Source organism: Cydia fagiglandana, chromosome 13 (assembly GCF_963556715.1).
Source record: "Cydia fagiglandana chromosome 13, ilCydFagi1.1, whole genome shotgun sequence".
In the NCBI taxonomy this organism is placed as follows: domain Eukaryota; kingdom Metazoa; phylum Arthropoda; class Insecta; order Lepidoptera; family Tortricidae; genus Cydia; species Cydia fagiglandana.
Genome location: NC_085944.1, coordinates 13,001,692 through 13,029,502, shown reverse-complemented (window position 1 = coordinate 13,029,502; position 27,811 = coordinate 13,001,692). Strand labels below are relative to the sequence as shown.

The following is a 27,811-nucleotide window of genomic DNA, read 5'->3' as shown; positions in this document are numbered from 1 at the left end:
ACCTAATGGACGATACACCTAAAGCTGATATACTTTATGAACGATGTACCTAAACTTGATTTACCTAATGGACGAAATACCTAAAACTGTTAAACCTATCGCACGAAATACCTAAAGTTGATATACTTCCTGCACGAATTACCTAATGTCGATATGCCTAATGCACGGAATACCTTAAGTCTATATACCTAGAACAAAATTCATATCATTTTGCCGAATGATCAAGTGGCAATTCCACCCAATAATTCGTATGACTTCTCAATCTTACAGTAGAAACTGTTTGTTCGGATAACAACTTGAAACGCTACTTTTTAGGTAGTAGAATGATTTTGTAAGTCTGATACAAAGTTATCTTATCCTATCTTATCAAAAACTTAATTTTTGTAAGTTAACATCATGACGATGAAATAAAAGTCGGTTTTGGCACTGTTTGGTCGCAGTTAACCTAACACGCTCCTCCTCGCTTTACTCGTCGTCGCACCTATCTCGACTCTGGCAAATGACTAGACCTTATATTATAATAAAAAATAGTTAGCCAATTGAATAATTTGGCTAAAAAATGTATACTAAATGTTGTATGTCCTAATAATATTCTACTAAACAATAATTATATTTTTTTATTTTAGGTACATATTTCGTTCATTAAGTGCATCGACTTCAGGTATTTCGTGCATTAGGTGTATCGAATTTAGGTATTTCGTTCATTAGGTATGTTAACTTTAGGTAATTCGATCATTAGGTATACCGACTTTAGGTAATTCGTGCAGTAGGTATGTTAACTTTAGGCTATTCGATCATTAGGTATACCGAGTTTAGGTATTTCATGCATTAGGTATATCAACATTAGGTGTTTCGTGTATTAGGTATATTAGCTTTAGGTATTTCGAGTATTAGGTGTTTCAACTTTAGGTGAATCGAGCATAGGTATTCTGAGCTTAGGTAAACCAATTGTAGGTGAAACGTGCAATAGGTAATTCGTTCATTAGGTGTTATTAGCTTAGGTTAATTGATCATTAGGTATTTAAAAAAATAGGTCAAACGAGCATAGGTGATTCAACATTAGGTAAATCGATTTTCGGTATTCTGATATGTAACCGTCTAAATCATGTTTAATTTAAACGTTATCGTAATAGAGGCCCAACTTGAGTATATGTTTTGATAAATTAGGGGCTCCAAAGCAAGAGAAGTTAAATCAACTTAAGCTTTTGTATTAATTATACAGAACCCTCTTAAATCGTATTTTAGCCAATCAAGTGAGGGTATATAATTAAATTGTGTTATTGAATGCCACGTTGAGCAAGTCTGATCGGATTCGGGATTAAATCGAGCTATAAACAAAACTTGCCTGTTTAGAGTTTAGAAATGGCAATTGGGTTTAATGTCATTGTATTAAAAAAAAAATTGTCACAAATCAAATTCCTAACCTAACCTAACCTAACCTAACTTTACTAGTGAAAAACTAAACATGACAACTTTTATATTTTTGATTACTATGTTTTATTTTAATTTTTAACAAGCAGAAACGTCTGTGAACAATGCTATTAAGTTTAGAAGTGGAAAATTTACTGTCTTGGGTGACTTGAACTCACGGCCTCTGGATCGATACTCCAGCGCGCTGCCATCTGAGCCACCAAGACCTCGTCCATAGCCAGCCTATCTTTCCACCATATTTAGGTCAAGCCGACCCCAGCGACATCTACTAGCGACTTGAGTTTTTTCACTACTAATGCCTAACTGTTGGTATCAGGTCAACTTTGTAATTATATTTTATAGTACAAGAAATTGGCAAAACATGAAGAGCGTTAAAACGTTAAAACGAAGCGCCGGAAACTCCGTCCCGGCCCCGCCCGGTCTAACGTGAGTCATCCTTTAGATGTAGATATAGACGGATGATGTTGACTCTCTTAATAGAAATTATTGAGTTTTGAGATTGTAAGAATATTTATATTAAACTTAAAGTAGGAAATTATTGCTATTGACAGTGTCTGGTTAACAATTTAAACATTTTAAGTCTTTCAGGACACTTCATATAACTTTTTCTCTTTTTTCAGCATCTGAAAAAAAGACAAACATAATTCAATTTGCAATACATATTTGATAATCGTTTTATAAATAACATTTGACATAATCTTTACAAACGATACACTTTACTACATACTCGTAAAATGCGCTCTAGGTTTGTACATTTGAAATTCAGATTTCGGTTACTATAGGTACTTCGTTTTGTTTAGCATTGGAATTTTTTTAAACAATCTTGACGTGTATTTTTATTGAAAAATAAGTCACAGCAAATATGTAACAATTATACAGTATGTGTCTGACCATGGGGCTTTAAATCCAGGGCTTGATTTTACTCGCTAAACTGAACTACTTTTAGTATGGGACCAACCCTAAAATCGGGGAAAAAATTATGGCTTTTCCATAGAAACCGTCGACATCTGATCAACCAAAATGTATGAAAAAGTAAAATTTTTTTTCGGGATTTCGGGGTTGGTGCCACAATAAAATTAGCTCAGTTTAGCGAATTAAAGCCCCATGGTCAGTAACAACCTGTATAGCATATATGTTCTTTTCATTGACATAAATATATCTAAAGACGGTTATATGTCATTGTTAGATATATGTCAATGGTTCATTTACATTATTTTTGTTTCATAAGTAATAGTCACTATTTTTTAAAAGCGTTTTTCAATAATAATTATCCTCACGAATATTTATCCTTTTTCTAAGGCTGCTATTTAACTGATCACCAGATTTAATAAAATTTAATACCAAAAAAATCTACTTTACCACCCTAAAATAATGAATGATCACCAAAATGATAACACCATTTTAATGTGAAATGATTACCAATTTTAATACATTTTACTATCCTATTAAAGGAAATGACACCAAATTAATCATTATTAACCCAAAAATTGTAAATAATTATCAAATTTCAAACCCCAATTTAATGTCAATTGATAACCAAATTTTTACATCGTGCTATCCTATTAAATAAAATGACACCAAAATAATCATTGTATACCCAAAAATAGTAAATGACCACCAAAATTAGAACTCCATTTTAATGTAAAATTATAACCAAATTTTTAAATCTTGCTATCCTATTAAAGCAAAGCAAAATTTTCTAGTAGCATTTCGTTTCTGTATGGGTTGCAGTTCAAACCTAACCTAACCCACTTTTCTAGTAACATTTCGTTTCTGTAAGGTTCGCAGTTCAAACCTAACCTAACCCACTTTTCTAGTAACATTTCGTTTCTGTAAGGTTCGCAGTTCAAACCTAACCTAACCCACTTTTCTAGTAGCATTTCTTATCTGGAAGGGTCGCAGTTCTAACCTAACCTAACCCACTTTTCTAGTAGAATTTCGTTTCTGTGTGGGTCGGAGTTCAAACCTAACCTAACCCACTTTTCTAGTAGCATTTCGTTTCTGTAAGGGTCACAGATCAAACCTAACCTAACCCACTTTTCTAGTAGCATTTCGTTTCTGTAAGGGTCGCAGTTCAAACCTAACCTAACCCACTTTTCTAGTAGCATTTCTTTTCTGTAAGGGTCGCAGTTCAAACCTAACCTAACCCACTTTTCTAGTAGCAATTCGTTTCTGTAAGGGTCGCAGTGTTAACCTAGCCCACTTAACTGATAGCAGTACACACCTAACCTAACATACTTTTCTAGTAGCATTTCAGTATGCCTACCTAAGTTATGCGGTGCGGGGTACGGGGGTTGAGCGGGAGGAGCTAGTAATTTTGGCATCATTTTACTTTATTTGGTAATATGTATAAATTTTTTGGTATCATAGTGGTTTATTTAGGTGAAAATATCGCATTTATTTGGTCTTCAAGATTTGGTGATCATTAATGGTTTTTGGTGATCATTTAATATATTTGGTATTCGAATACAATTTGAAGTGCAGTCGTAATTAAAATGGTGGTACATTTGTAATTTTAGGCCTTATTTTTTTGGTGTTCAGTAATTTTTTTTGGTAAGCATGATTTTTTTATTTAGGGTACCAAAGTATTTTTTGGTGGTCATTATATTTGTAGCCTTTTTCTAATCCCAAAAATGACGAGGTACTTGTACCTATAGCCAGCTTTACTATTAAACATTATAATATGTAAAAATAAATTATTGTTACCAGTAATAATATCGACGTTTATATCTTGCTCCGGGTCGTTCCACAACTGTCGTACACTGGTTCCGAAAATGAGGAAGATAGTGTTTCCGAATATATAAATAAATGAGGCCAGGTAGAATACCTTGCGCCATTCTCCTGGATTAGTCTGAAATAAAACATTGCCCAGTTACATTTTGAACACGAGGTAAGAAATAGTCAAATGTATTCATTATACATAGTTCGTGTCATTCACGATTACCTACGCGCAGATTTGTCAAATCTAACCTTTAATAACATGACAGTACGAGTCAAAACACGCGTCATCGTGAATGACACCACAACGCACAGCCTTTCGCTTTTATTAAGCTTCCGAAATACTCCAAATACATGGTTTTCAAGCACATAATAGATAACATTTCATACAGAATTTCCACACCACCCTATCCCGAATGGAATCACCCTCCTTCACAACGTTAGATTGACTTGAAATTGACAGAGACTAAATTTGATATTCATCAATCATCATTTCATGATCGTGAAAGTTAAAAATGTCTGTATTCTGTGCCACATGTACATTTCAATAAATAAAAACCTTTTTTAAATGTATTCATACAAACGGTACATGCTTATATACAAAAATATATATTATCGCCAAACTCTAACCAGTAGGCCTGCACGGATATTATGGTCGTGTATGTCTACGTGACAGCGTGATAAAAATAGTATCCGTCTCTTTCAATCACGTGGTGTTAAGAAGTGACATAGAGAAATGCAATTTTCCACCCGGCTATCAGGCTATGAAAGGTGAACTTTCCGAACAGGAGAGATGAAAAAGTACTTTTGCGACTAGGTTTTCTATGTCGTTATATATTTGAAAAAGTGTACCTCGTCTTTTATAATAGCTCCAGCTGCTAATGGTGCAATGATGGAGATGATATTACCAAGAGCATTTGAGATGCCAAGCATAGTTCCTGCAAAATTGGGATCCATGTCCAGATGAACTAGCTGAAATGATAAAGACATTTTTTTTTCTGTATACAACTATACACATCGTCTTTTTCTCGATTTCGTTTCCGTGTCTGCATAAATGGTTAGATACATTTTTTGAAACGAAATAGCATAGGTAGTTTGCGTAGTTTGGCAGTTTTTTATCTACATATTTTTACGAACACTTTGTTGTCCGTATGCCTGTCGTCAAGACCCTTTATCTCAGGAACGCGTGGAGGTATCAAAAACATATACCTTAAAAAAAAGTTAAATTTTATGGAACCCTCGGTTCGACGGTCTGAGTTCGACTCGTACTTTTCCGATTTTTTGTTTCGTAGAAAGTAATTGAATATTCCACAATCCGCCAGTATATTATGGGCATTGAATTTTACATAAGGGCGTTGATATTTAGGTACATAGACGGTGATTTGGCACGGAGAATAGTCTTACCATGAAGCCGGTGAGCAGCGCTGCGTTGAGTCCCACCACGGCGGATAGTGCACTGACCGCTAGGGTTATGTTACCAGCTGGCACATACGCTAATCCAATCAAAGCCAATGCTGGGCCTATAGTACCTGTCGACAAAAACAAATACCTAGTACCAACACAGAATAAATAATAGTAGGTACTAGGTACAGAAGACTCACTCTCTAACAAAACGCGTCTGTCACGATCAGCACAGATATGGCCACTAAATAGGTGGCGACAGCGCCACGCGCAGCTTATGGCAAACCCCAAAATTGGGGTCGAACGGATGTACTTTTAGCTACCTGTAGCAAAGCGACGAAATCGCGGGGTGAGCCACGCCTGGTACCAATCTAATTGGTCTTCAAAATGAGGGAATAAGAATTCAAAATGATCCTGGTATGGAAGGTTGTTTAAGACTTTTTTTCTAGTTGTGTTTAGTTAGCTCCATTTAATAAGGCACCAACAAACCATATGTTTACCACAAACGGTGTTAAGACTGTGGGTACTACAATTATGTGAGGTATGTTTATACTTATTATAAATATTAATTATTGCTAAAACTAAATTACCGATGCTATTGCTAATCTTCCTGGCAGCAGTAGTACTGACCCAGCCCTTACCGAGGGCATAATCAGATAGGAAGCCAACGGGAAAGCTGAGGATGTACATCACGATGTAAGGAGTGGCCGACAATACGCCATTCTGGAGACAAAATACATTTTCTAAACATTACTTCATCGTCTAGGTAAATAACGTCGTTATTCTAGAATACAAATTAATGAAATGTTTAAAAATTAATTAATCTTAATATCCGAGTTTCACCTACTTAAAAAATAATTTGGGTTCTCGTATCCCCCATAATAGTTATAAGCGTGTAAGCTATGAAAAATGTCCTGTAATTAGTACGAATTTACACGCTCCACCTAACCGTGTACCCAAAATCTCAAGACAAAAGTACCTATGTGTGCCAGTCTAAAAATAATTATGTCAAAACTCTTTGCACGGGTTACACAAAATCTGGACAAATAATACTTACACCTAAACCTTCCTTTTGCAACCTTTAAAGTTTTTGAGTTTATCGCGAACAGATAGATTTATACGGACAGATGCCGCGGGGGTTTTATAAGGTGTAGTGATAATGGTAATGTAGGTACAAGTACTTTACATACCGCTTTGACGTTGACTACTTTTTTACCGAGGCGCTCAACAGCATCTAACTTAATAAACGTCGTCTCGTTAATATCTAATAATCTGGACCAGCGACGACAAGTAGATATTGCCTATTTTGATTTCCAAAAGGCATTTGATAAAGTCGATAATGATGTGCTGCTCAAGAAGCTGTCAATCGCGGGATTCAGCACCCACTTACTAGAATTCCTGGCCAACTACCTATCGGAAAGAAATCAATTCGTTCAGTACGACGGCGCGCGTTCCTCTCCGTTCTTGGTTACGTCAGGTATTGGGCAAGGAAGTAGCCTCGGACCCCTCCTATTTCTTATCCTCGTAAACGACTTACCATCAGTACTCAGTCATTCAACGTGCCTCCTATTTGCCGATGACCTGAAACTGGCACTACCAATTAACGGTATTGAAGATTCTTCTCTACTGCAACTTGATATCGATAATGTTTCTGCCTGGGCTTGTAATAATAGTCTGACTCTGAACATTGAAAAATGCTCAGTTATTACATATACGCGTAATCGACATCCCGTAAATCACCCCTATACATTAGAAGATAAACCCCTGAAACGCGTCACTGAAATCAAGGACCTTGGTACGTGGTTTGACACACAGCTCACGTTCAACCAGCACATTACTAAGACCTGTAACGATGCCCGAAGATGCTTAGGGTTTGTCATACGCTAAGCCAAGTTGTTCACCAACAGACAGGCACTAACCGTCCTATACAACTCGTTCGTCCGGTCCAAGCTAGAAACAAATGCGATAATTTGGAATCCCCACGAAAAACATTACACGCTTCTAGTGGAAAGAGTCCAAAAATCCTTCGTTAGGTTCCTATATAAGAAATTATACGGGTATTATCCTCTATTGTATCCAACACTATTCGTGTTGGGTATGGTAGACTACACATCCCTCGAAACCCGCAGGAGTATATATCTAGTCAAATATTTCTTCCAACTAATACGTGGGACAATAACTAACTCTCAATTACTGTCGCAAATAACAATTCGTGTTCCCCGACTCACCGCTAAAGTGCTACGCCCTCGACGTCGCGGTCTCTTCGCTGTCCCCACAGCTCGAACTCGCATGCTTGCTAACTCTCCTCTTTACCAAGCACAGTCGCTACTGAACGACATACTAGACAGCGACGACGAACTCGATATCTTCACTACAACCGAGACCAAATTCATAGCCGCATCATGTCGTTATATCGAGAAAATCGTAACCACTAGCTCCATTATTTACCAATGAATGCATTATTAGGAAAATTAAATCAGTTATGTGCCTATTGATTCTGTATAAGTAAATGAATGTATTATTAATTTTATTAGAGTAAAATGTGACATGTTATTCAAATTGCAAATAGTAATATTTATTTATTTTATTTCATCATTTTATACAAATACTCTTATATTCTAATTTAGTCTGTAGAAATCGATTTCATTTAAATTTTATTAGGATTTTATTTAGAAAATTGTGACATTGACAAATATTGACGTTTTTAATTCCATAATCATTCGGCATTGTACATATAATTTTAGTTTTGATTTAGTCCAATATTATTTTATTGTATTTATTGCAGTTAATGCATGTTAGATATTAAGTAATGTAATGCCAATTAGCACGTAAGGTTTATCTGTAAGTGCTAATTGATTGAAGTGAATAAATGAAATGAAAATGAAAAATGAAAATGACTCCTAGAACTTGGCTCATATAAGACGGCATCTCAGTCATTAGTGTATAAAATCCCCAGTTTTGACAACAGTGCACGATGATCACACTGATGAAGGGCATGGACGTCAACAATGACTTCCATGGCATGGGAAGTGACTGAAATTCATAAGAAAATAAATGATAAAATAAGTTCTAATAAACTAAATATTATTTTGAAAGATTATTAAAACAAACCTTTTTGCCCCCAACTTGACCAAGAGAAGCCTGAATATACAACTTCTCTTCTTCACTTATCAACTTCGAGTTTAGAGGTTCTCCAGCTCCGATAAAGATATAAACGAGGGTCCAGATGAGTCCAGATATACCAACAAAGTAGAATATAGAGGCCCAGCCCCAATAGTTGGCCAAGAAACCGGCTGACATCAGCATAACTGCCGTACCCAGTTGAGCCCCTGGGAAAAATATTACAAGTTCTTGATTCCATTCAAGCAAAATGTCACACAGCGGAACGTCTGGTTGTGCAATTATTAAGAGTGGGAGGTGACAGTGCTAGAGATAGATCGCCAAGGAGGTGGACTGACCAAATCAAAGCCAGTGTGTCGGCTAAAGTAAGCGATTGTTCACAGAAAGTAGCTTTAGGGGAGGAATAGCGACGTGTTGTCAAAGAAATCAAAAATCAAAAAGCATTTATTTCGTCAAATAGTATACATTACACATTCAGGGTTGGGATTTCCTAGTAAGTATGTATTATTACCTGTGACAAGAAGCCCCATTCTTATACATTTTGTTAAGCGAGTCACTCAAAAAATTTACATAATGTCCACGGCCACTCTGTTCAGAGAGTAAAGAAGAAGAAGAACAAGAAAATGTAACGTATATAATTGTATTTACATAATAAAATAACTTTATAAAATGTACTTGAGCATTTTTATTCCAGGGATAACGATTTGTTTCATTGCTTTATCGGCTAACATGCTTCGGTGTGTGCGTGTTAGCCTAATAGCATAGTGTTGTAGTTTATAGTAGGTATGAGAAGGCTTGCATCATTTTTGTTTTTTACTACGCATTGCGATTTGACATTACGGTTTCTTTTTTACCGTAAACCCTTAACATTTTATGAGCCACAGAGTGATTCTCAATCATCATCATCATTCTAGCCTTCAGTCGCCCACTGCTGAGCATAGGCCTCTCTTCGTGTACGCCACTTATCCCGGTCCTGGGCTAGTCTCACCCAAAAGTGCCCCGCAATTTTCCGAATGTCATCCACCCAACGAGCTAACGGACGCCAGGCGCTTCTTTCATCCGAAAGCGGCCACCAATCCGTCAACCTTTTGGTCCACTTGCCATCACTCTGCCTAGCAACATGTCCCGCCCAACTCCATTTAAGCTTGGAGATGACGTCACCCACGTCTCGCACCTTGGTGCGGCGTCGGTTTTCGACATTCCTCACAATTTTATTCTTGTGTATTGTTACCAACCTTCACTTTATAATGTAAGTTCACTCTCACACACATTGATTATGCAAAAGTATATTTATTACTCCTTTGTCCCAAGGGCATACAATTACTCCCAGCATACATCTTCTATTTCATTCATTTTCATAAGTTTCAACACAAAAATCAATTTATTAAGTAGTTATCAACAAAAAATCAATTTATACTAGAAAAACAAATCATATTACATTACCTGCATAAATAAATGCGCCCATCCTACTCTTTTCATCCAAAGGCACCCATTTTCCGATAAGGTTGTGCGTGCTTGGATAGACGAATCCTTGCGTTAAGCCTTGCAGCACACGACAAGCGCATACTGCGTACCAGCCACCCTGAAATTACTACATTATTTTTATTTCCCACGCTTCCACACGCCTACACAAAATTTTACATATCTTTATTATTATGAGCCCATATTGTTCCACTGTTGGGCAAAGGCCTCCCTCTTATTCTTTCACGTATCCCTATCCTCGGAAGTCTCCCACCAGTTTCTGTCAAAGGCGTAAGCTCGTCCTGCCATCTCCGACTAGGTATACCGTGGCCCTTTACAATTTGTGGAACAGTAGTAGGTCATACAACTGCAGACGTGTCCTGCCCAGTCCCATTTGAATCTCAAATTTCCCAAAGTCCCAAATTTTACATAATATATGGATTTACCTGCAGCAGGAGATTCGTTCGTCTCATGTCGTTTAGGGATATTATAGTGTACATACTCTATAACCTCATAAATCCACGATGACGTTTTCAGTACGTATCAATTAAGGCTAATGATAAACTGGTACATACAACGCCTTAGCTGATGAGGTGATGAGGTAACTGCTGCCAATGAGAAGACTGTTAACTTACAATCTTCAAATCTTCGATTATTTTGAAATTGATACGAACTTACGTAAACCGCAGCAGTTGGCAGAAACAGTGAGATGATGGAGTTGGATCCAATACTAATGCCGATAAGGAGACTGCCGCCGATTTTGTCAGCTAGGAGGCCGCCAGGCACTTGAAGAATCATGTAGCCCCAGAAGAAAGAAGACAATATCACGCTCTGCATTTGCATGTTCCAATCGAATGCCTGAAAACAAAACGGGTACCCTGATCAGAACCCCTAGTGTAAATTTCATTCTATAGTGTGACGTGACGTACACGTTTGCGTTGTCTCATTTTCTATGGGATTTTCAAAACACGCCAAGCGGGACAAAAAGTCTACTGATGCAGTACTCACGTTTTCCACAGAAGAGTCTGTCATGGCGACGATAGCCATACTCATGTTTACCCTCATGCCGAAGGCCAAGAGCATGGCGAAGAACAACATCACACATTGTACGTGACGTATACCTAACACCGCTTCTGTAAAAAAAATTGTAGTAAGTAATAGGGGATATTAATGCAATGTTCTGCCGCCAGAGTGCAGCACTGGCGCCTCTAGCAACCATAGAGTAACTTATACATACTGTGCCTTAACCTGTTCTTTGACAAGTTTTAAAATATGACACTGGTGCATCAAGGCGGTTTGCTAACAAGGGTCTACCGGGAAAAGCGAAAATCGAAATTTAGTTATCTGCCTCTTTACCGCTCAAATACGCAAGAGTGATAGAGAGGTTAGATAACAAAATTTCGATTTTCTTGTTTCGCGGTAGACTCCCAGATTGTGATGGATTGTGGTAGTGTCGCCCCCTACGCTGTGTTTCACGTAATATTCCCTATTCAATGTCAATAAGTAAAATGCGGCAAAACCATTCACTACTTGATTCAAATAGATACAACATTCTACTGGCATGGTCCATCTAAAATCGTCGTGATTTATTCTAGTTTTTAGGTCAAAGATAAATTACTGTTATGTCAATACAAATAGGTTCGTCACAACAGATGTTTTTCAATTGATATTGTATGTAATTTGTACGAGTTGTACGTACATCAATCATAATATTGTATAGTAAACATATTGAATTGACATGTTTTAAGCGTACCTTATTATTTTTATTAGATAACTACAGGCAATATAACTACTCGTATCCTTAAGAGTGACATTCCATTCCCAACTGCAGCTGCAGTACTGTTCATTTTACTATGGAAATTGACAATGACAGCGACGCGTTTCCATAGTAAAATGAACAGTATTGCAGCTGCAGTTGGAAATGGAATGTCACTTTAAGGTAAATCGCGAGTCCGCACTGTTAGTATTTTCTTAACGCTACATTATATTTTAAAATCACAATATTAACGTGTCAGTACTGTCAGTCCGTAAATAAATTCTATTATTGAGTTAATGGCACTTTACTAAACTATTTAAAATCCAGCTTTTTTATAAAACACTTTCAGATAAATATGACTTACTTGGTTTTATTATTTCCTGCATTTTTCCACTTTAACTAAATCACCCCTACTACTAGAATCATGTAAGGAATACTTTATACTATCAAGTTTATACTATCAAGTTTCTGATATAAGTTTCTGAAATATTTGCTAGCTTTATCGAAATAATCTCCGCGCATAACAATAACAATTAATAGCGTTGAGACCGTTTAGCATCGGACTGAACATTGTTTTTATTTTTAACTAGCGGCCTGTACGGATATGATGGTCGATCTTGTCTACGTGACATCGTGATAAAACGGTGTCCGTCACTTTCTATCCCACGGTGTTAAAAAGTGACAGTTATTTTATCACGTGGATAAAGCCATTCATAATACGCCTGCTGTATTAATACTATTACCGCGTAAATAACTTTGCAAATACGACATTATTTGTGATCTTTTTTTAGAAGTTAATAATTGGTAAGTATATTACGCTATTCTTAAAAGATAGACATATACCATCGCGAATTTTTTTGTACACCAATAAAGAGGGACAATCCCGACATACATTGGTTTGTTATATTATATATTTCAAACGGATTATAGGCAGCGTTTTCGTTTAAAGCTTTTAGACAACGTGATTTTTTCCGACATTATTAGCAAACATCGTCATAATTATTTCAACAAATATACACAGAACCTTAACAAATTATTCATCTAATCCTTCCTCAAGAATCACTCAATAGGTGAAAACCGCATGAAAATCCGTTCAGAAGTTTTTGATATCGCGAACAAACACATAAACAAACAGACGCGGCGGGAGACTTTGTTTATAAGGTGTACATATTATAGTGACTATGATTATGTCACAAGATAGCCAATGCAAGCAAAAAAGATTTAATCAGCAAATTGATAACGAGAATATTGTCACGACACTCTCAACGTTATGCATCAGAATCTTACAAGTGCCACTTGTTCGTGTTTTTATTGATTATTTTTTATCTTCATTTCTTATGTATCTTAATCTAGGCGTAGCACGAATTCGTACAAAAAGCAAAACTGCTGCGCCGACAGCTGACATTTTAAAGTGAAACTATTATTCTATCGCCCCAATTTTTTTGGAGTGTCTATCAGCATATCGCATTACATATTATAATAACGGCATACTTAAGTATAATTTCATACAAAATTTTAAGATAAAAAAAGCGATTTTAACTCCTTAAATCGAATAACTTTCCGAGGATATTCAGTTAAATGTCCTATGGCCCTATCTATTCACAATCTGAAAAAAACGTTTAACTTGCATCGTGGTTTCATAAAACCACACAATTACTTTTTTTATTTTGTCTAATGGTTTAACCTGACAATTAGTCATCCCGTGAAATTTGTCATTTTCTCCACGCCGTTCGTAAACTTCACTTTTCCTCGCGAACTATCACTAGCATTCGCCCGACGTATGTGTCTGTTTGTGTGTTTGTTCACGATAAACTCAAAACTACTAAACGGATTTCATGCGGTTTTCACCTAGAACAGAGTGATTCTTGAGAAAGGTTTAGGTTTAGGTATATAATTTGTCAACTCGTGCAAAGCCGGAGCAGGTCGCTAGTATGTATTATGACAAAGTTTTCGTTGCAACGAAAACAGATGTCCGCATCCTGTTGAGTAGTTTAATCCCTAGACGCAAAATTAACTGGGACTGCGACAAATTGCCAAAGCGACGACGGTTATTCTCAACAATAAAAACTTTGGCAGTAAAACTATATTAGGGTTCCGGTGGGACACTTTTCCCGGTTGCAACGAATACATAACCTTTTGTTTTCTGTGTACTGACACTTTTGTATGACTAGTAGACTAGTCACTACCAGGGTTAGCCACTAACTCTGGATTAACCGGTTGAAACCGTGTGTTACCTTTTTTTATCATTGGAGCATAGTTACCCACTGGGGAGCAAAGTAAGACCATTTTACGTTACTTAATGTCTACATAAATTACGTACGGTTTCCGTTAAGTTTTACCCAATACGGACGCTGACGCTGCGTGTATCACAATACATGCGCAGTAGCGACATCTGTTCGATGATGCCTCCTGAAAATAAATCTATTGTGTTGGTATTATTGTCAAATGCAAGGGAAATACATACAACTAAAAGTTTTTATCCAGAAATATTCCACGTCAGTTATATTCGTGTATATCGAGCAATACAAACAAAATTCGGAAAAATCTTCCTCCCATTTTATTATACTCTTGGTACACAGCAAACGCCATTCCTGGAAAGTAAATACTAATAGTTAAAGTTTACACAACTGTATTTGTCGATGCGAGAAGTAAAATCTGGTTAGTTTCTTTCAACAACAACAAAGTTATTACTCGTATTACTTATTTTAGTAACTAACCATGAGCACTTGCCGAATAGTATTGTAACTTACTTACTGTAACTTGCGTTGTTGATTGGAGCGTAACGGCGCGATTCGGGAAATGAATTTGAGATTAACTAGATACGATATAGTAAAGATATGTGACGTCCCACGGGTAGGTACCTTATGGTAGTTGGCGCTTCATCATCATCATTGGCCTTTACGTCTATTGCAGACGATTTATGGTGTAACATACATTACACCGCCTGGGACGGAATTAAGGAAACGCAGGGATGCCCAGCACCTGCATTACCCTCTCGGCTTCACTGTCTTATGCCACAGGAAAGGCGAGCCAATACGTGTGGAGACAGGTCAGCTGCAGGAATCTGCCGCATATTTCAGGTTGGACCCTACTCGCGCCTTACGGAAACTCCATTCCGGGTTTTATTTTTGAGTATCCTTCTCCTAGATGGATTGCAAAACAATGCTAAGAGGACCATCTCCCCTGTGACGAAATAGCTTCTTACTTTGATGGCGCTTACGCTATTATTTAACCCCGCTCCAATATTATTGCGGCGCTATGTGACGTAAGCGCTAGCCGCAATAAGGTACCTTTTCCGTTGAACGTCACATATCTTCACTATTTCATTTCTGGTGAATCTCTAATTCATTTCCTGAATCGCGGCGCCAGCCGCCATAAGGTACCTTTTGCAGTGGAACGTCACATATTTTTACTATTTCATTATCCAGTGAGTCTCTAATTCATTTCCCGAATCCAGCCGTACCTAAGTCGGTTCCCTTATATAAGTAAGGTATCCACTTTTCTATACAATCAGTATGGTAACTTGAGTACTTAAGATGGAGCACCGAGCGTACTGTAGGTACCGTATACAGGTAAAATTTCAATTCTAGTTAGATCGCTTATTCGCCACAGACTACCCTGTTGCAAGAAATTTCGATTCACTTTAAATTGACATTTCGTGCAGTAAGGTTTACTCGGGTAATTCCGAATGTCGAAAACTATCGGATAATTCCGAAAAGAGACTTTTATTATGATGGAATTAAGGGTGATTTTCATCTGAATTTCGGAATTATCCGACATTCGGTATTACCCGAATACACCTTAATGGATAAAATAATGGCCACCCCTGCCATGTCAACTGGCAGACTCACATCTCCTTGTCATCAGAGACATGTTGCGTGACTGAAACTACCTATCTGACTCGCTCGAGTATTTCCATGGTATGATTTTTTTTACATATTTAAACATCGGTAGACCCTTCCGTGACTTTTGGAAAAGAAAACATTACATACTGCAGTATTCGAACTTCAAGATATTCACAAGAGACGACACGTACTAGATCTATTCTAGATACGTTATAGTTTAGATATCAACTAGTCCTCTTTTGCAGCGCAATTCGGGCAATATATATTAGATGTGAATTGGATCTCTAAGTCATATCCTGTGGAAATCGTTCAAGAGTATCTCCAGAATCGCGCAAATGTCAAATTTGACAGGTTAGATCTTAAACATATCGTTATCGTATCTTGGTGATGTCTAAAAGATATCTATTTCAAAATCCGAATCGGGCCCATAACATTTTATTCTTCCTATCATTTAATCTTACGAACAGAATAGGTCTCGCTCGAGTAACCCCAAATTTACTCCGCCTCCCCTGCTGCTATATTAAGAGACAGGAGTGTGAATACCCAGCAATATTATACATGTTCCTACTTCCCAAGATCTAAATAATGTCAATTTTTGCGTTAACCGAACGCATTAGGTACTTAACAATAACAAAAAAGAGTCTTCACTGTTGTAATATCGCTGAACTATTAGGTTGATTATATTATTTTGACACTTTTACTTCAACGCGGTATCCGGTTGTACTCTGGGGCACAAAAAATGGCGGGGTTGCCATGTAAGGTTCGGAAAGGATGAGTAATGAAACAAGCGAATGCTGGAATAATACTGACTATATTTCTAATGTTCCTCCTTAAATACACGAAGGTTACAATAAAGATTATTGATGTATAGAGGTGACACCACATACCTATCAAATCCATTAGAGTAAGTGCTCACGCTAAAGGTAGCTCTCTTGTTTATTATTTTTGATCTTTGGTTTGTCGCTATCATTGAAGCTGCAATTAGACTAGATAGATCGGAGGATCTCATCGTAATTTATGTCGGTTTTATTTACTTTCACAGAAACAAGCCACTGAACGGTGATTTTTCGACGTTGTTTCCTGCAAGGTGATTCCCCAGTTGGATTGCTCCAGATTTCAGCGAAACAAATCCCAACTGAGCCTTACATCGCCTCTCTCATAGTAAAACAGGTTGTTTCGTCCGTGTCAGCTATCCTTTAGATGCTTACCTTGAATGTTAATAGCTCATTTAAAAGTAGCACTGCTTTTTCCTGAAACTAGCTGTTAAAATTGTTTTGTTAGGATTCATTTAAATGTTTTTTTTTCTCATTTGTGTTGTAATGTTATTTGTTGTTAATAGAACTTATTCCTGCTGTTTATGCGTATGAAAGTTTCTTTACAGAATCCAACAACTATAAAATACCTATACAGTACAGTATCTACACATGTCACACAGCATAGTAGTATACCTATATATATTGGCATGCAGCGCGCAGCCATCGTGACCGCTGCCAGGCGTAGCTCACTCCGCGATTTCGTCGCTTTGCTACAGGTAGCTAAAACTCCATCCGTTCGACCCCAATTTTGGGGTTTGCCATAAACCACGCGTGGCGCTGTCGCCACCTAGCGGCCATATTTGTGCTGATCGTGACAGACGCGTTTTGTTAGAGAGTGAGTCTTCTGTCCCTAGTATACTATTATTTATTCTGTGCCGCTGCTCATGCACTCTGTTAATGCTTGAAGATGGAGGCTCTCGGAAACATCTCGCACGAATGACTTTTAAAATACTCAAGTATTAAACCATAAAATAAATAAATGTTAGTATGACCCGCGACAAAATGAATTCGATGAAATAAAATTAATTTCGGAGTTAATTGGCAACATTAACCTCTAGCCGCTCATAGGTCAAACCTTGCCAAGCAAAATGAAACTTTGATTCAGTCAACACAAAGTTCAAATTAAAATGGAAGAGGAGACCTTTTTATAGGTCTCTGGGCGGCTAGAGGATACACATAAACCAGCCTCTCGCCCCAAACACATTCAGGTAGCATTTGTAGGCCAAGCACATGATTGGCGCGACAGTACCTCGCCGCGAGACAGACTACCCGTCTATTTCTAACTGTATTAAATAAAGAGAGACGGGTAGTCTATCTCGCGGCGAGATATTGTCGCGCCAATCGTATGCTAACCCGGTTGGTTTGTCAAAGCATTTCTGTCGATTGAATTGCTGCTGGGAATGTAAAGTATCCAGAACACTGAAATTGATTTCGGATGTCTTTAATATTAATGGCTTGATACAATTACCATATTGACGTCTGTAATAAACATACAAATGCTCTTATCGGCATTCCGCTCCAGGGATTTTAATCAAGCTGTAATAAACAACCTATAAGTGGGTCACGAAAAATATATTTACAGTACATATGGTCCTATTTTCCCGCACTAGTGCGTAAAATAGCCCTTTTCGTGCGATGTCAAAAGTTTAGAGGGCCATATGTACTGTTAAACGTTGTACGATACACGTGCGGATAGGTAATTCGCAACTCGTGTCGATTTAAAACACTCCCTTCGGTCGTGTTTTAATTTATCGCCACTCGTTTCGAATTCCCTCTTTTCTGCACTTGTATCGTAAATAACTATTTTATTAATATGTAGAGATAAAGAACCTAAATATGGCGTTTTAAGGACGTTTGTATTAAGAATGAAATTGAAAGCACCACGTGATCACAAATCAGCCGTCATATAAATGTCGGCGGCCGATCGTAAGATCAGGCAGATCGTAATGTTCCTGTGAAATGTTTTGACGATAGTGACATTAAACCAATATATAGGTAGAATAGCTTCGTTAGGTGGCATTAGATGCCCGAAGGGCAAACTGCCTAGAAATAGGAGCCCCGCGTAGCGGGGCTCCGTCGACTCAGGGAACGATCAATGATTTTCACGTTTCACGATATGCCTAGGAATTTCACGATATGCCTGATCTTACGATCGGCCGCCGACATAAATGACGTGTTAGAAGCTCCGGCCTGGCCCCGGCTTAGTCTAGTGTGGGTCATCCTTTAAATTGCCTGTAAAAACTGTACGACTAAATTTGACATTAAATAATAAAGAAATCTCATGTCTACGAAGTTTTAAACGATTAGTAAAAAAAAAATACAAGTAAAATCTTTATGTTCAAAAGCAGAGTTTAAGCACTAATAAAATTATAATTTAATAAGTAAAAGTCTGATAGGCCCTTAATTTAAGGGCCCGTCAGACGGTTTTATCTTAAATATTTCATGTTCACATTATACCGTACTTAAAGCTGTTAAAGACTGCAGCGTCTAATACCGCTACAACACACAAATAAGTACATACACATTTTTAGAATTGTTAGTTATAAATGGGTGTTTATTAACAAAATAATTAAACTAAACAATAAAATTAAAACTAAAACTAAACTCTAACAACTATATATACACATATTTACAGATAAAAAATGGGAGCTAGCTCGGCGCCGGATGGTAGGGTGCCCAGAAGGCTGGTGGCATTGCCGCGCTGAATGGCAAGGAAGTACCCAGCCCTCTAGTCACCCGTAGCATCATAATAATAATAATAAAGCCTCTTTATTTCCATAATGAAGTACTTGAAGTACCGTAGCATCATAATTGTTAGTTTATTTTCTTAATTTCAAACATCTCGAATTTATTAATACATACCACTCCTTGAGAAATATAGTGTCACTATACAAAATTAATAACTACTAATTCAAGTATAATTATATTAGATATTGGAGAACCTTGGGAGGGGCGCCAAGTAATGGCATTTTGTGCAATATTCCTGTTGCCAAAATCGAGACTGAAATGTTCTTAACTTAAAAAAACAGGCGAAATAAACCCTATTTCTATTTTTTTTCTGCCAATCTGCAGGACAGTTTGTTGGCAGAGAGAACTTGCTTAAACATAGATGGGTTAAGCTTTGACTGACCACAAACTAATTCACCTCCAAATTTTAAACCGGCAAAACCTTGCCGTTCATTTTTGAGAAAAAAAATTTTTTTCACTTAACCTTGTCTAGCCTACTTCGTAAACACACAAAAAACACACACGAGAAAAAAAGTAGAGCTAACAGCCCTGTGTTGCATATAAATCCATGCTTTATTCTGTCCAACGTACACGTTACATTTGAATTAAAACTTAGAGCCATTGAAAAGTCAGTTCGAATCTGGAATTTAGCGCACGAGGGTATGGTAGAAAATTGAATGCGTTTACCAATGGCGGTTACGGCTCTAACACGTATGGGGACAGACCTGTTAGCCAAACGTGCGAAGCGAAGTGCAAAGACAAATAAATTTAGGGCCTTTTCTTGCTTTTACATAGATGAACGAGAGCGTCTCTCACAAATCCTGGTTTGTCCCTAAGAGTCCACAAATGCATGCTGTCATACCTTAAAGGATTTGTTGCCATGAATTCTTCCGCTTTTCGGAAATGTAACTGCCCAGCTAGATTTTGGTCCGAACGGTAGTTGTGAGGCTGCAGTGCCCACAACTTGATATTTTCTTGATATTGTGGTAATTTGACATGAATAATGCAATAAATTCTGTCGTTCGCGGTGCTCTCCTGTGTTTAATATGGTGCTCTCCTATGACAAAATATAAAAATTCCAATAAAATACGTCGTCCGCGTCGCGATAGCTTCTTTCTTAATATATCCCACGTGGAAGTTTCGGTTTGGAAACCTTGACGGCTCAGAAGCCTGGGAAAGGATGCCTTCGACTGCTTAATATTAATTTCAAATGAGAAGTTTTACCTTATTGGATGTAATAAAATTCTCATGACTAATAATAAATATGTTAGAAGCTCCGCCAGAACATATTGCTTGTAACTGATTTGTGTGGTAGCCTATTCAGGCTTCATAACTATAAACGAGTTTAAGGGATTGCCGTTAAATCTCCTTTGGCGACGTAAATCGTTGTAAGTGTTGTTGGGATTTTACTGTATTTTGTCCGTCTATAAACTCTTACTCTTTCATCTAAAATAATAAAGTTTAACAAATAATTATGCTGAAGACGGAAGTAAAGTTAGTAACAAAACGTACTTTTTTCATACAATTTCCATTTAGGGAGAAATCGGGAGAAAACTTACTAAATCTTAACATAAGGCCTGATTCGAAACAAATTTGACAAATTCAGAGTGATTTTTCTTGGATATTTTCTAGCTTACTTTATATATACACTACGACATTATAATTATCAGAATCACAAAATATTACTTTGATGTCAATTGCTTCAGCATAATACATTCTAGGTTTATAGGTTTAGTTTAAAAAAAAATGGGTTACAAATTTTGAGAAACAGAAAACCTATATACCTAGATTTTCATTGTGTCAATAACCTACTAAAAATCATGGAGATTGGAAAATATTTAGAAGTGAAAAAACGTTTTCTCTTCTTTGTATAGACGAATACGTGCTCTTCCCTCTTAATTTCAGTCAAGTTTTTAACACAATTTGCAACTCACGAACTGTCAAAAAAGTCCAATTCCACTCTACCAGAACAAATTACGTAACGCAGTTAAAATGTTAACAAAATCTGAAAATGTCGGGCGGTACAACCTTGTCGTCCTCTAAAAAGAATGTTCTGGAATATACCCGGTATCACGGCCCAAAATCCGAGGTTAGACTGATTTTTACCCACTTAGTACCCCAAGAGTGTCCGTGCTACGTGCCTTATGCGTTAACACGATTCCAAGTAAGCTTGTTGTGCCTAGAAAAGACAGACAACAAGCCGTGATACCTACTTCAATCTGAGAGGTCCTTTTTAAAAGGTTATTATATTACTTTCAATATTTGTTCATACATATGTAGGTAAGTTGCCCTTTTTAGAATGTGAAAACCAATTTGAACTACTTAGGCACATTACACTTACTTTAGGTACCCTTATTTGAGTTAAAATTTTGTTTATGTAAAAACCATAGATATTTATTTATCTTGACATAATATAGAAATATTAGCTACCATTTACAAGCGTTGGTGGATGAGCACGGGTTTGAGTGGATCTTATGATAAATAAAAACGTTTTTGAAGTGATAACGTCTTATAAATCGATGAACACCGGTAGCATGCACGAAAAAGTGTCACGTTGTGTACAAATCTCCATGGTAACGTTGTGGACAGATCTCCATGGTAACGTCACGTAATGTAATGGTCATGTTTTCTCATAACGTTATCACGCAAATTTATCGTCCGTAATCCGTCTTTACTGACAACCATATTTTTTTCTCAAAATGGCTTACATTATCCTCAAGTTTTATACAATTCTAACGTTATTTTTATAAAATTCCTTTGCAAAACTTCAAACTTTAACATTTATTCAGCAAATAGGCTACAAGGGCACTATTACACGTCAACATTGAATGTATATACAAGCAAACATTTTAACAATACTTACATCAACAATTATAAAATACAACTAACTTCGAATTCGATAGAACGACTGTAACATCGCATAAGTTGCGATATGACAGCTGTACCGAGATCACGTCACGTTTTGTTATTTTCTCAACTCAAATCGTTGCCCTAAAGGCGACACAATCTTAGAATGTTACATGACAAATATACAGAAGTTTTATCCTACTCAAATCTAATGACACCAAGTTACTAAACTTCTGCTCAACCGAATTTTCAGAAACGTGTCTTCTCTTTATTTCATCTAAACGGTTATGCTTCGGTTTTGATAACAGGCAGAACGTGGCTTTGCGTGGATGACTTGATATGTTACACCTCGCATGTTCCTACACACGGAAACTCTTCTAAGTCTAGTATTCAAAAGACGTATCAGTTATGAAAGTCTGACGTGATTCTGCCATTGTTTTACTGAATGGGTTGTTTGGAGAAGCGATAAACAAGTGCTAGTTTGATATTAATAGGAAATACGCGGGAAGATAAGGGTTGTATATAGGTACTAATGTTTTAAGGGTATCCGAATTATTTGATATATTTTGTTGGTAGTACCTAAGTAGGTACTTACACATACCACCGTTTTTTTAACGGTATATCTGGAAAATACAATTGGTTTGATCAACTGCATTTAATTAAATGTAGACCTAAACCTAAAATTTACTTAAAACATCAAATAAATAAAAGGATAAATAAAATATGTAATACTCACAGTGAAACATTCAAACATCAGACTAATTTTTATGGAACATTAATTTTTAACAGCGTCGATTTCATAGGAAAGTATTTAGGTCATATTTTATCACCTATTAAGCTGGGGCCAAATTCGACACGTACAACTGTCAGATTTCGCATCCACGTCAAATCAACAGTTGATTTTATCGCATACTGAGTGTTGATTCCATCAACGGTGGATAATATCATTTGGTTCAACCAAAACTCCACTCTAAACTAAGGGTGGTTCGTTTTCGTTTGCTTGTCACCCTAACTGTGGATTGTTAATGTCAAATTTTGACATTGTACGTATTCGAGAACTTATGATTTTTCCCACATCAACGGGAGATCAACACGATACGTCAAACGTCGCTTGTCGAATAGGGGTCCTGGTTTCAGTGTAGTTTTTACGACATTTCCCGTATAAAACGTTTTTCTTGATAGGCTACTTAATGGCTTGAGTTGAAGTCGTTCAGAAATGGTATTTTATGTCCAGTCCAGAAATTGTAAGGACTTTAATGCGAAGGCTACATAAATTTCTTTCACAAATGAATTAAATAATTATGTATAGTTAACTATAAAAAATCTAATTTTCAAAATCTGATCGTTATTGAAGCGAAAGGTGCTGCGAGCACACCTAAATACATTATGCCTTTTTATTATTTAAATGTTCTGTGTCATCAAACATGGGTGTTAAGCCTTGTTCTAACAAATTGATCTTAACAGAAAGAGACCGCACAATGTAGGTGTATGACCAATTGACCACACAGCTACTGTGTATGACAACTGCTTTCATAAAGGAAAATCGGAAACTAAAAAAAATACTTTTTGGTTCTCATTGTAAAGCAGTAAAGAGCTGTAAGTAATTATAATTAATAAAGTAATGTCATTTCTTCAAAATCAGAATTGCAGTTTCTTACTCAAAGCAAGTTTAGTTGGCTGCCCATTTGACCACTTAAATAAACCCAAACAACTAAATAAAAACACTAAAACTTATAAATAAAACCCAACGATTAAATTCACGATTCAGATTTCAGGTCCACTTTATTTCACAAGGTCTTGATTTGAATAGCTTTTCCATGCGCGCTGAATTATGATACCAGGCAATCCCCAATTAGTCTTTCATTCATGAAACATCGAATTTCAGTAGCATTTGGTATAAAGACACTTGGAAACGAAGTCATGGCTTCATGAAAGCTACTATACGTTAACAACATTATACTCGTACACTGTTATAACAAGGTTTTTTGATGATCGATGCAAACTTTGGGCGTAAAAGGATTTATTACAGTTATTGAAAATTTATTATAGGCGGTAATGCTGTACTTCTTTACTGCTCTAGTTCATCATTCATCATTTCAGCCTATACAGTGTGGTAAGATAAGTCGGGCCCTGGAGGGAAACTACCTTAAATCCTTAAGCTGGCTCATTTTACTTAAAGGAGACATTCCTTTATTTTTAAAAAGAAACAAAACTGCATTCAAATATTTTCTAAAACTCGCTTGCCTCGCCCGGGTCTCGAACCGACTAAAAATTCAAAAAAATAAAAATTTGCAATTTTATTCTACTAGTCGATACAGTTAATGTTAATGATAACATTTCTCCAAGAAACATTAGGTCTTACACTCGTCTGTCGTACAAATTATCCATATAATCTAATATTAAGTACTCAAGATTTTTTAGACAAGCCAAATTGAGGAAAAAATTAAGAATACTTTGAATGCAGTTCTGTATCTTTTTAAAAATAAAGGAATGTCTCCTTTAAGTAAAATGAGCCAGCTTAAGGATTTAAGGTAGTTTCCCTCCAGGGCCCGACTTATCTTTCCACACTGTATACGTCCCACTGCTGAGCACAGGCCTCCTCTCATGCGCGAGAGGGCTTGGGCTATAGTCCCCACGCTAGCCCAATGCGGATTGGGACTGCTCTAGTTATTATTGAAATAAAAATATCGGACAAGTGCGAGTCGGACTCGCCCACCGAGGGTTCCGTACTTTTTAGTATTTGTTGTTATAGCGGCAACAGAAATACATCAGCTGTGAAAATTTCAACTGGTTCTATCGTGGTTCGTGAGATACACCCTGGTGACAGACGACCGCACGGACGGACGGACGGATGGACGGATGGACGGACAGCGGAGTCTTAGTGATAGGGTCCCGTTTTACCCTTTGGGTACGGAACCCTAAAAATTACACAAGGAAAAATAATATGTTGGTAGTTTTTTGTCGATATCTTCCAAAGGGTAAACTTAGGGCAACTTGCACCATTCACTAAACCGGGGTTAACCGGTTAAACCTGGAGTTACCATGGTTAGCAGTACAATTTGACACTGGGCTAATGCTTTAACCGCTTAAACCCCGGGTTTGTTGGTGAAAGTGGCGCTTAGTATGCTATCCTAAAATGATCTGGAAAATATTTTTTTTCTTACAAACTGTTAAGGAATAATATAATCATTTGTAATTTCAAAAGCGTTTAAATACCGCGTCTATAACTTCGTAAGCATATATTTGATTGAACATTATAAATACAGTCACGAATAAATAGTTTTTATCAAAGACGTTCCAACATAAATTAAATTAATAAACATTTGAGCCAATTTCTCCCAGTAATTTTGTACTCAATGAATTTTAAAAAGGACTCATTTCAATGTTAACTTTATTAAGCAAATGTATTCGAATTCATTATTAACGCGTGAACGGCCATTTTTATTAATATAAAAGTTGCCTTTATTAACAAGGTAAATAAGTGATTCACAAAGCGAAACTTCGGTAAATAATGCTGGCACGATGAAACGGAGAAATGCTCCTCAATAATTAATGTAACATGTATTGGGCATTTACCTCAACCTAGATTTGAGAATACACGTTTGATTTTTTAAATATCGTGGTGTGTAATAGATACCTCATCATCATCATCATCATATCAGCCCTTTATCGCCCACTGCTGAGCATAGGCCTCTCTTCTAGTACGCCACTTGTCCCGGTCCTGAGCTAATCTCATCCAGCAGTGACCCGCAATTTTCCTGATGTCGTCCACCCAACGAGCCAACGGACGCCAGGCGCTTCTTTCATTTGAAAGCGGCCACCATTCTGTTAACATTTTAGTCCACCTGCCATCACTCTGCCTAGCAACATGTCCTGCCCAATTCCATTTTAGTTTGGTAATGACGAAACCCACGTCATGCACCTTGGTGCGGCGACGGATCTCGACATTCCTTACTCGATCTTGAAGCTTGATACCGAGCATGGCGCGCTCCATGGCTCTTTGTGCTACGCGGATTTTATGCACAGCCCCCTTAGTGAGCGTCCATGTCTCGGCACCATAGGTCATGGTGGGCAGGACACATTGGTTAAAGAGGCGAGTCTTCAGGCATTGTGGAATGTTAGCAGGTTTCAGGATGTCCGCTAATTTATTGAATGCCGCCCAACCGAGCTGGATTCTCCTGGAGATCTCCTTCTGCTGGTGTGTTTTGTCAAATGATAGAATATGTCCAAGATACAAGTATTGCTCGACCACCTCCAGTCTTTCGTTCCCAACCATAATGGTTGGAATCGATTTACTAGAGATGTTCGTCATAACCTTAGTCTTGGACATATTCATCTTAAGACCTATTTTCAAAGAAGCATGGTATAGGCTTTCAATCATGCTTTGGAGATCTTCCAGGGTCTCGGCAAACAAAACAATGTCGTCGGCAAATCTCAGGTGCGACAAGAAGACACCATGGATATTGATACCAGTTTTGTCCCATGCAAGCGTTTTTATGACGTCTTCCAGTACCGCCGTAAAAAGCTTGGGTGAAATGGTATCCCCTTGACGCACTCCCCTTTGGATGGATATTGGGTTACTGAGTTTGTGAAGCCGAACTTGCATTATTGCCGAGCTATATAGCTCCCGGAGCACATCCACATAGCGAGTGTCAACCGAGCAGCGATGGAGAGAGTCAAACACGGCCCAATGTTCGACACTGTCGAAGGCCTTTTCGTAATCTACGAAGGCCATGCACAGGGGCCGGTTGTATTCAGAACTTTTCTCCATCAGCTGCTTGACTGCATGGAGATAGATACCTAATAGATACCTAATATTAATTAAGTATGTTTTCGAACTATTGGAAGTGTGAGCGTCTCAAAACAGACATATCTTACACAAATAAACCTAGTCCCACAGGTAGTAAGCTCTATAAAGCTTATGTTGTAGGTACTAGACGACGATATATAAACATAGAAAAACATCCATATCATAGGAACAAACACTCGTGGTAAACACGCAAATAAATGCCCTTACCAGGAATTGAACCAGAGGCCTTCAACTGCATAGGCACTCAGTGGCGGCGCGTCCATAAAAGCCGATTCCCACCGGCTTGCCCGTTTTTGGACATTTGAGCAGACTTCTAAAGGACATAATAATATGTAAGCCAAATTAGCCCCGGCTTGCCTATGGATATATTTGACGCGCCGACACTGATAGGCAGGCACAACCACCAAGGAGAACAACCTTGTGTCATGGTCGTTATTATATCAGAATTCCAAAAGATTTAAGGTAAGTTGGGGTAAGACTAACATAGTTTATTTTGCTCGGGGCAAGACAAGAAAAACAGTATGAAGATTCCATACAAGTAATAGTCTTAACCCGCTGATAATATTTTCCACCTTACCCTACGTCTTTCATCATCATCATTGGCCTGTCACATCAATAAGATGATGGTTTAAGCAGCGTCTATATTAAGAGTGCGGCACTTCCGCAAATGACTATTAAGTCCAATGCGAGAGCGGCAGCCGCGACCGCATAGCTGGCAGGAGAAAGCCGTGTCCGGTGACGAAGGTGGGAGAGCGGCGCGCTGGTGTCTCAGTTCTCGCCTAGTGTGAAGAAGGCTAAACCACGCTCCACCCCTTCACCCAGGGTTTTCCTCCAGTGGTCGCGATCTTCAGCCCCCTTTCCTTCCTCTTCTTCTTTCTTT

At 37.6% G+C, this 27,811-nt stretch overlaps 1 protein-coding gene across 1 annotated transcript; it reads right to left on the bottom strand.

Annotated features, from left to right (window-relative positions):
• Window positions 1-2,004: 2,004 nt before the first annotated feature.
• Window positions 2,005-12,273, bottom strand: LOC134669890 (putative inorganic phosphate cotransporter). Its single transcript, XM_063527507.1, has 12 exons — window positions 12,252-12,273; window positions 11,140-11,264; window positions 10,810-10,989; window positions 10,114-10,252; window positions 8,662-8,879; window positions 8,449-8,583; window positions 6,741-6,851; window positions 6,141-6,273; window positions 5,554-5,678; window positions 5,002-5,121; window positions 4,138-4,282; window positions 2,005-2,054 (listed from the first exon to the last, which is right to left on the bottom strand). Exons 1-12 carry the CDS (start codon window positions 12,271-12,273, stop codon window positions 2,026-2,028), a joined length of 1,482 nt encoding a protein of 493 aa, XP_063383577.1. The 3' UTR covers window positions 2,005-2,025.
• Window positions 12,274-27,811: the final 15,538 nt, after the last annotated feature.

Excerpts from the sequence above, each read along its gene's own strand:
- LOC134669890 (XM_063527507.1), bottom strand. The coding sequence starts at position 12,273 with ATGCAGGAAATAATAAAACCAA. Across the intron at positions 10,253-10,809 it reads TGCCAACTGCTGCGGTTTAC|GGTGGCTGGTACGCAGTATG; the intron begins GTAAGTTCGTAT and ends TAGTAATTTCAG. Across the intron at positions 6,852-8,448 it reads ATATGAGCCAAGTTCTAGGA|GCAATATCTACTTGTCGTCG; the intron begins GTCATTTTCATT and ends AAATCAAAATAG.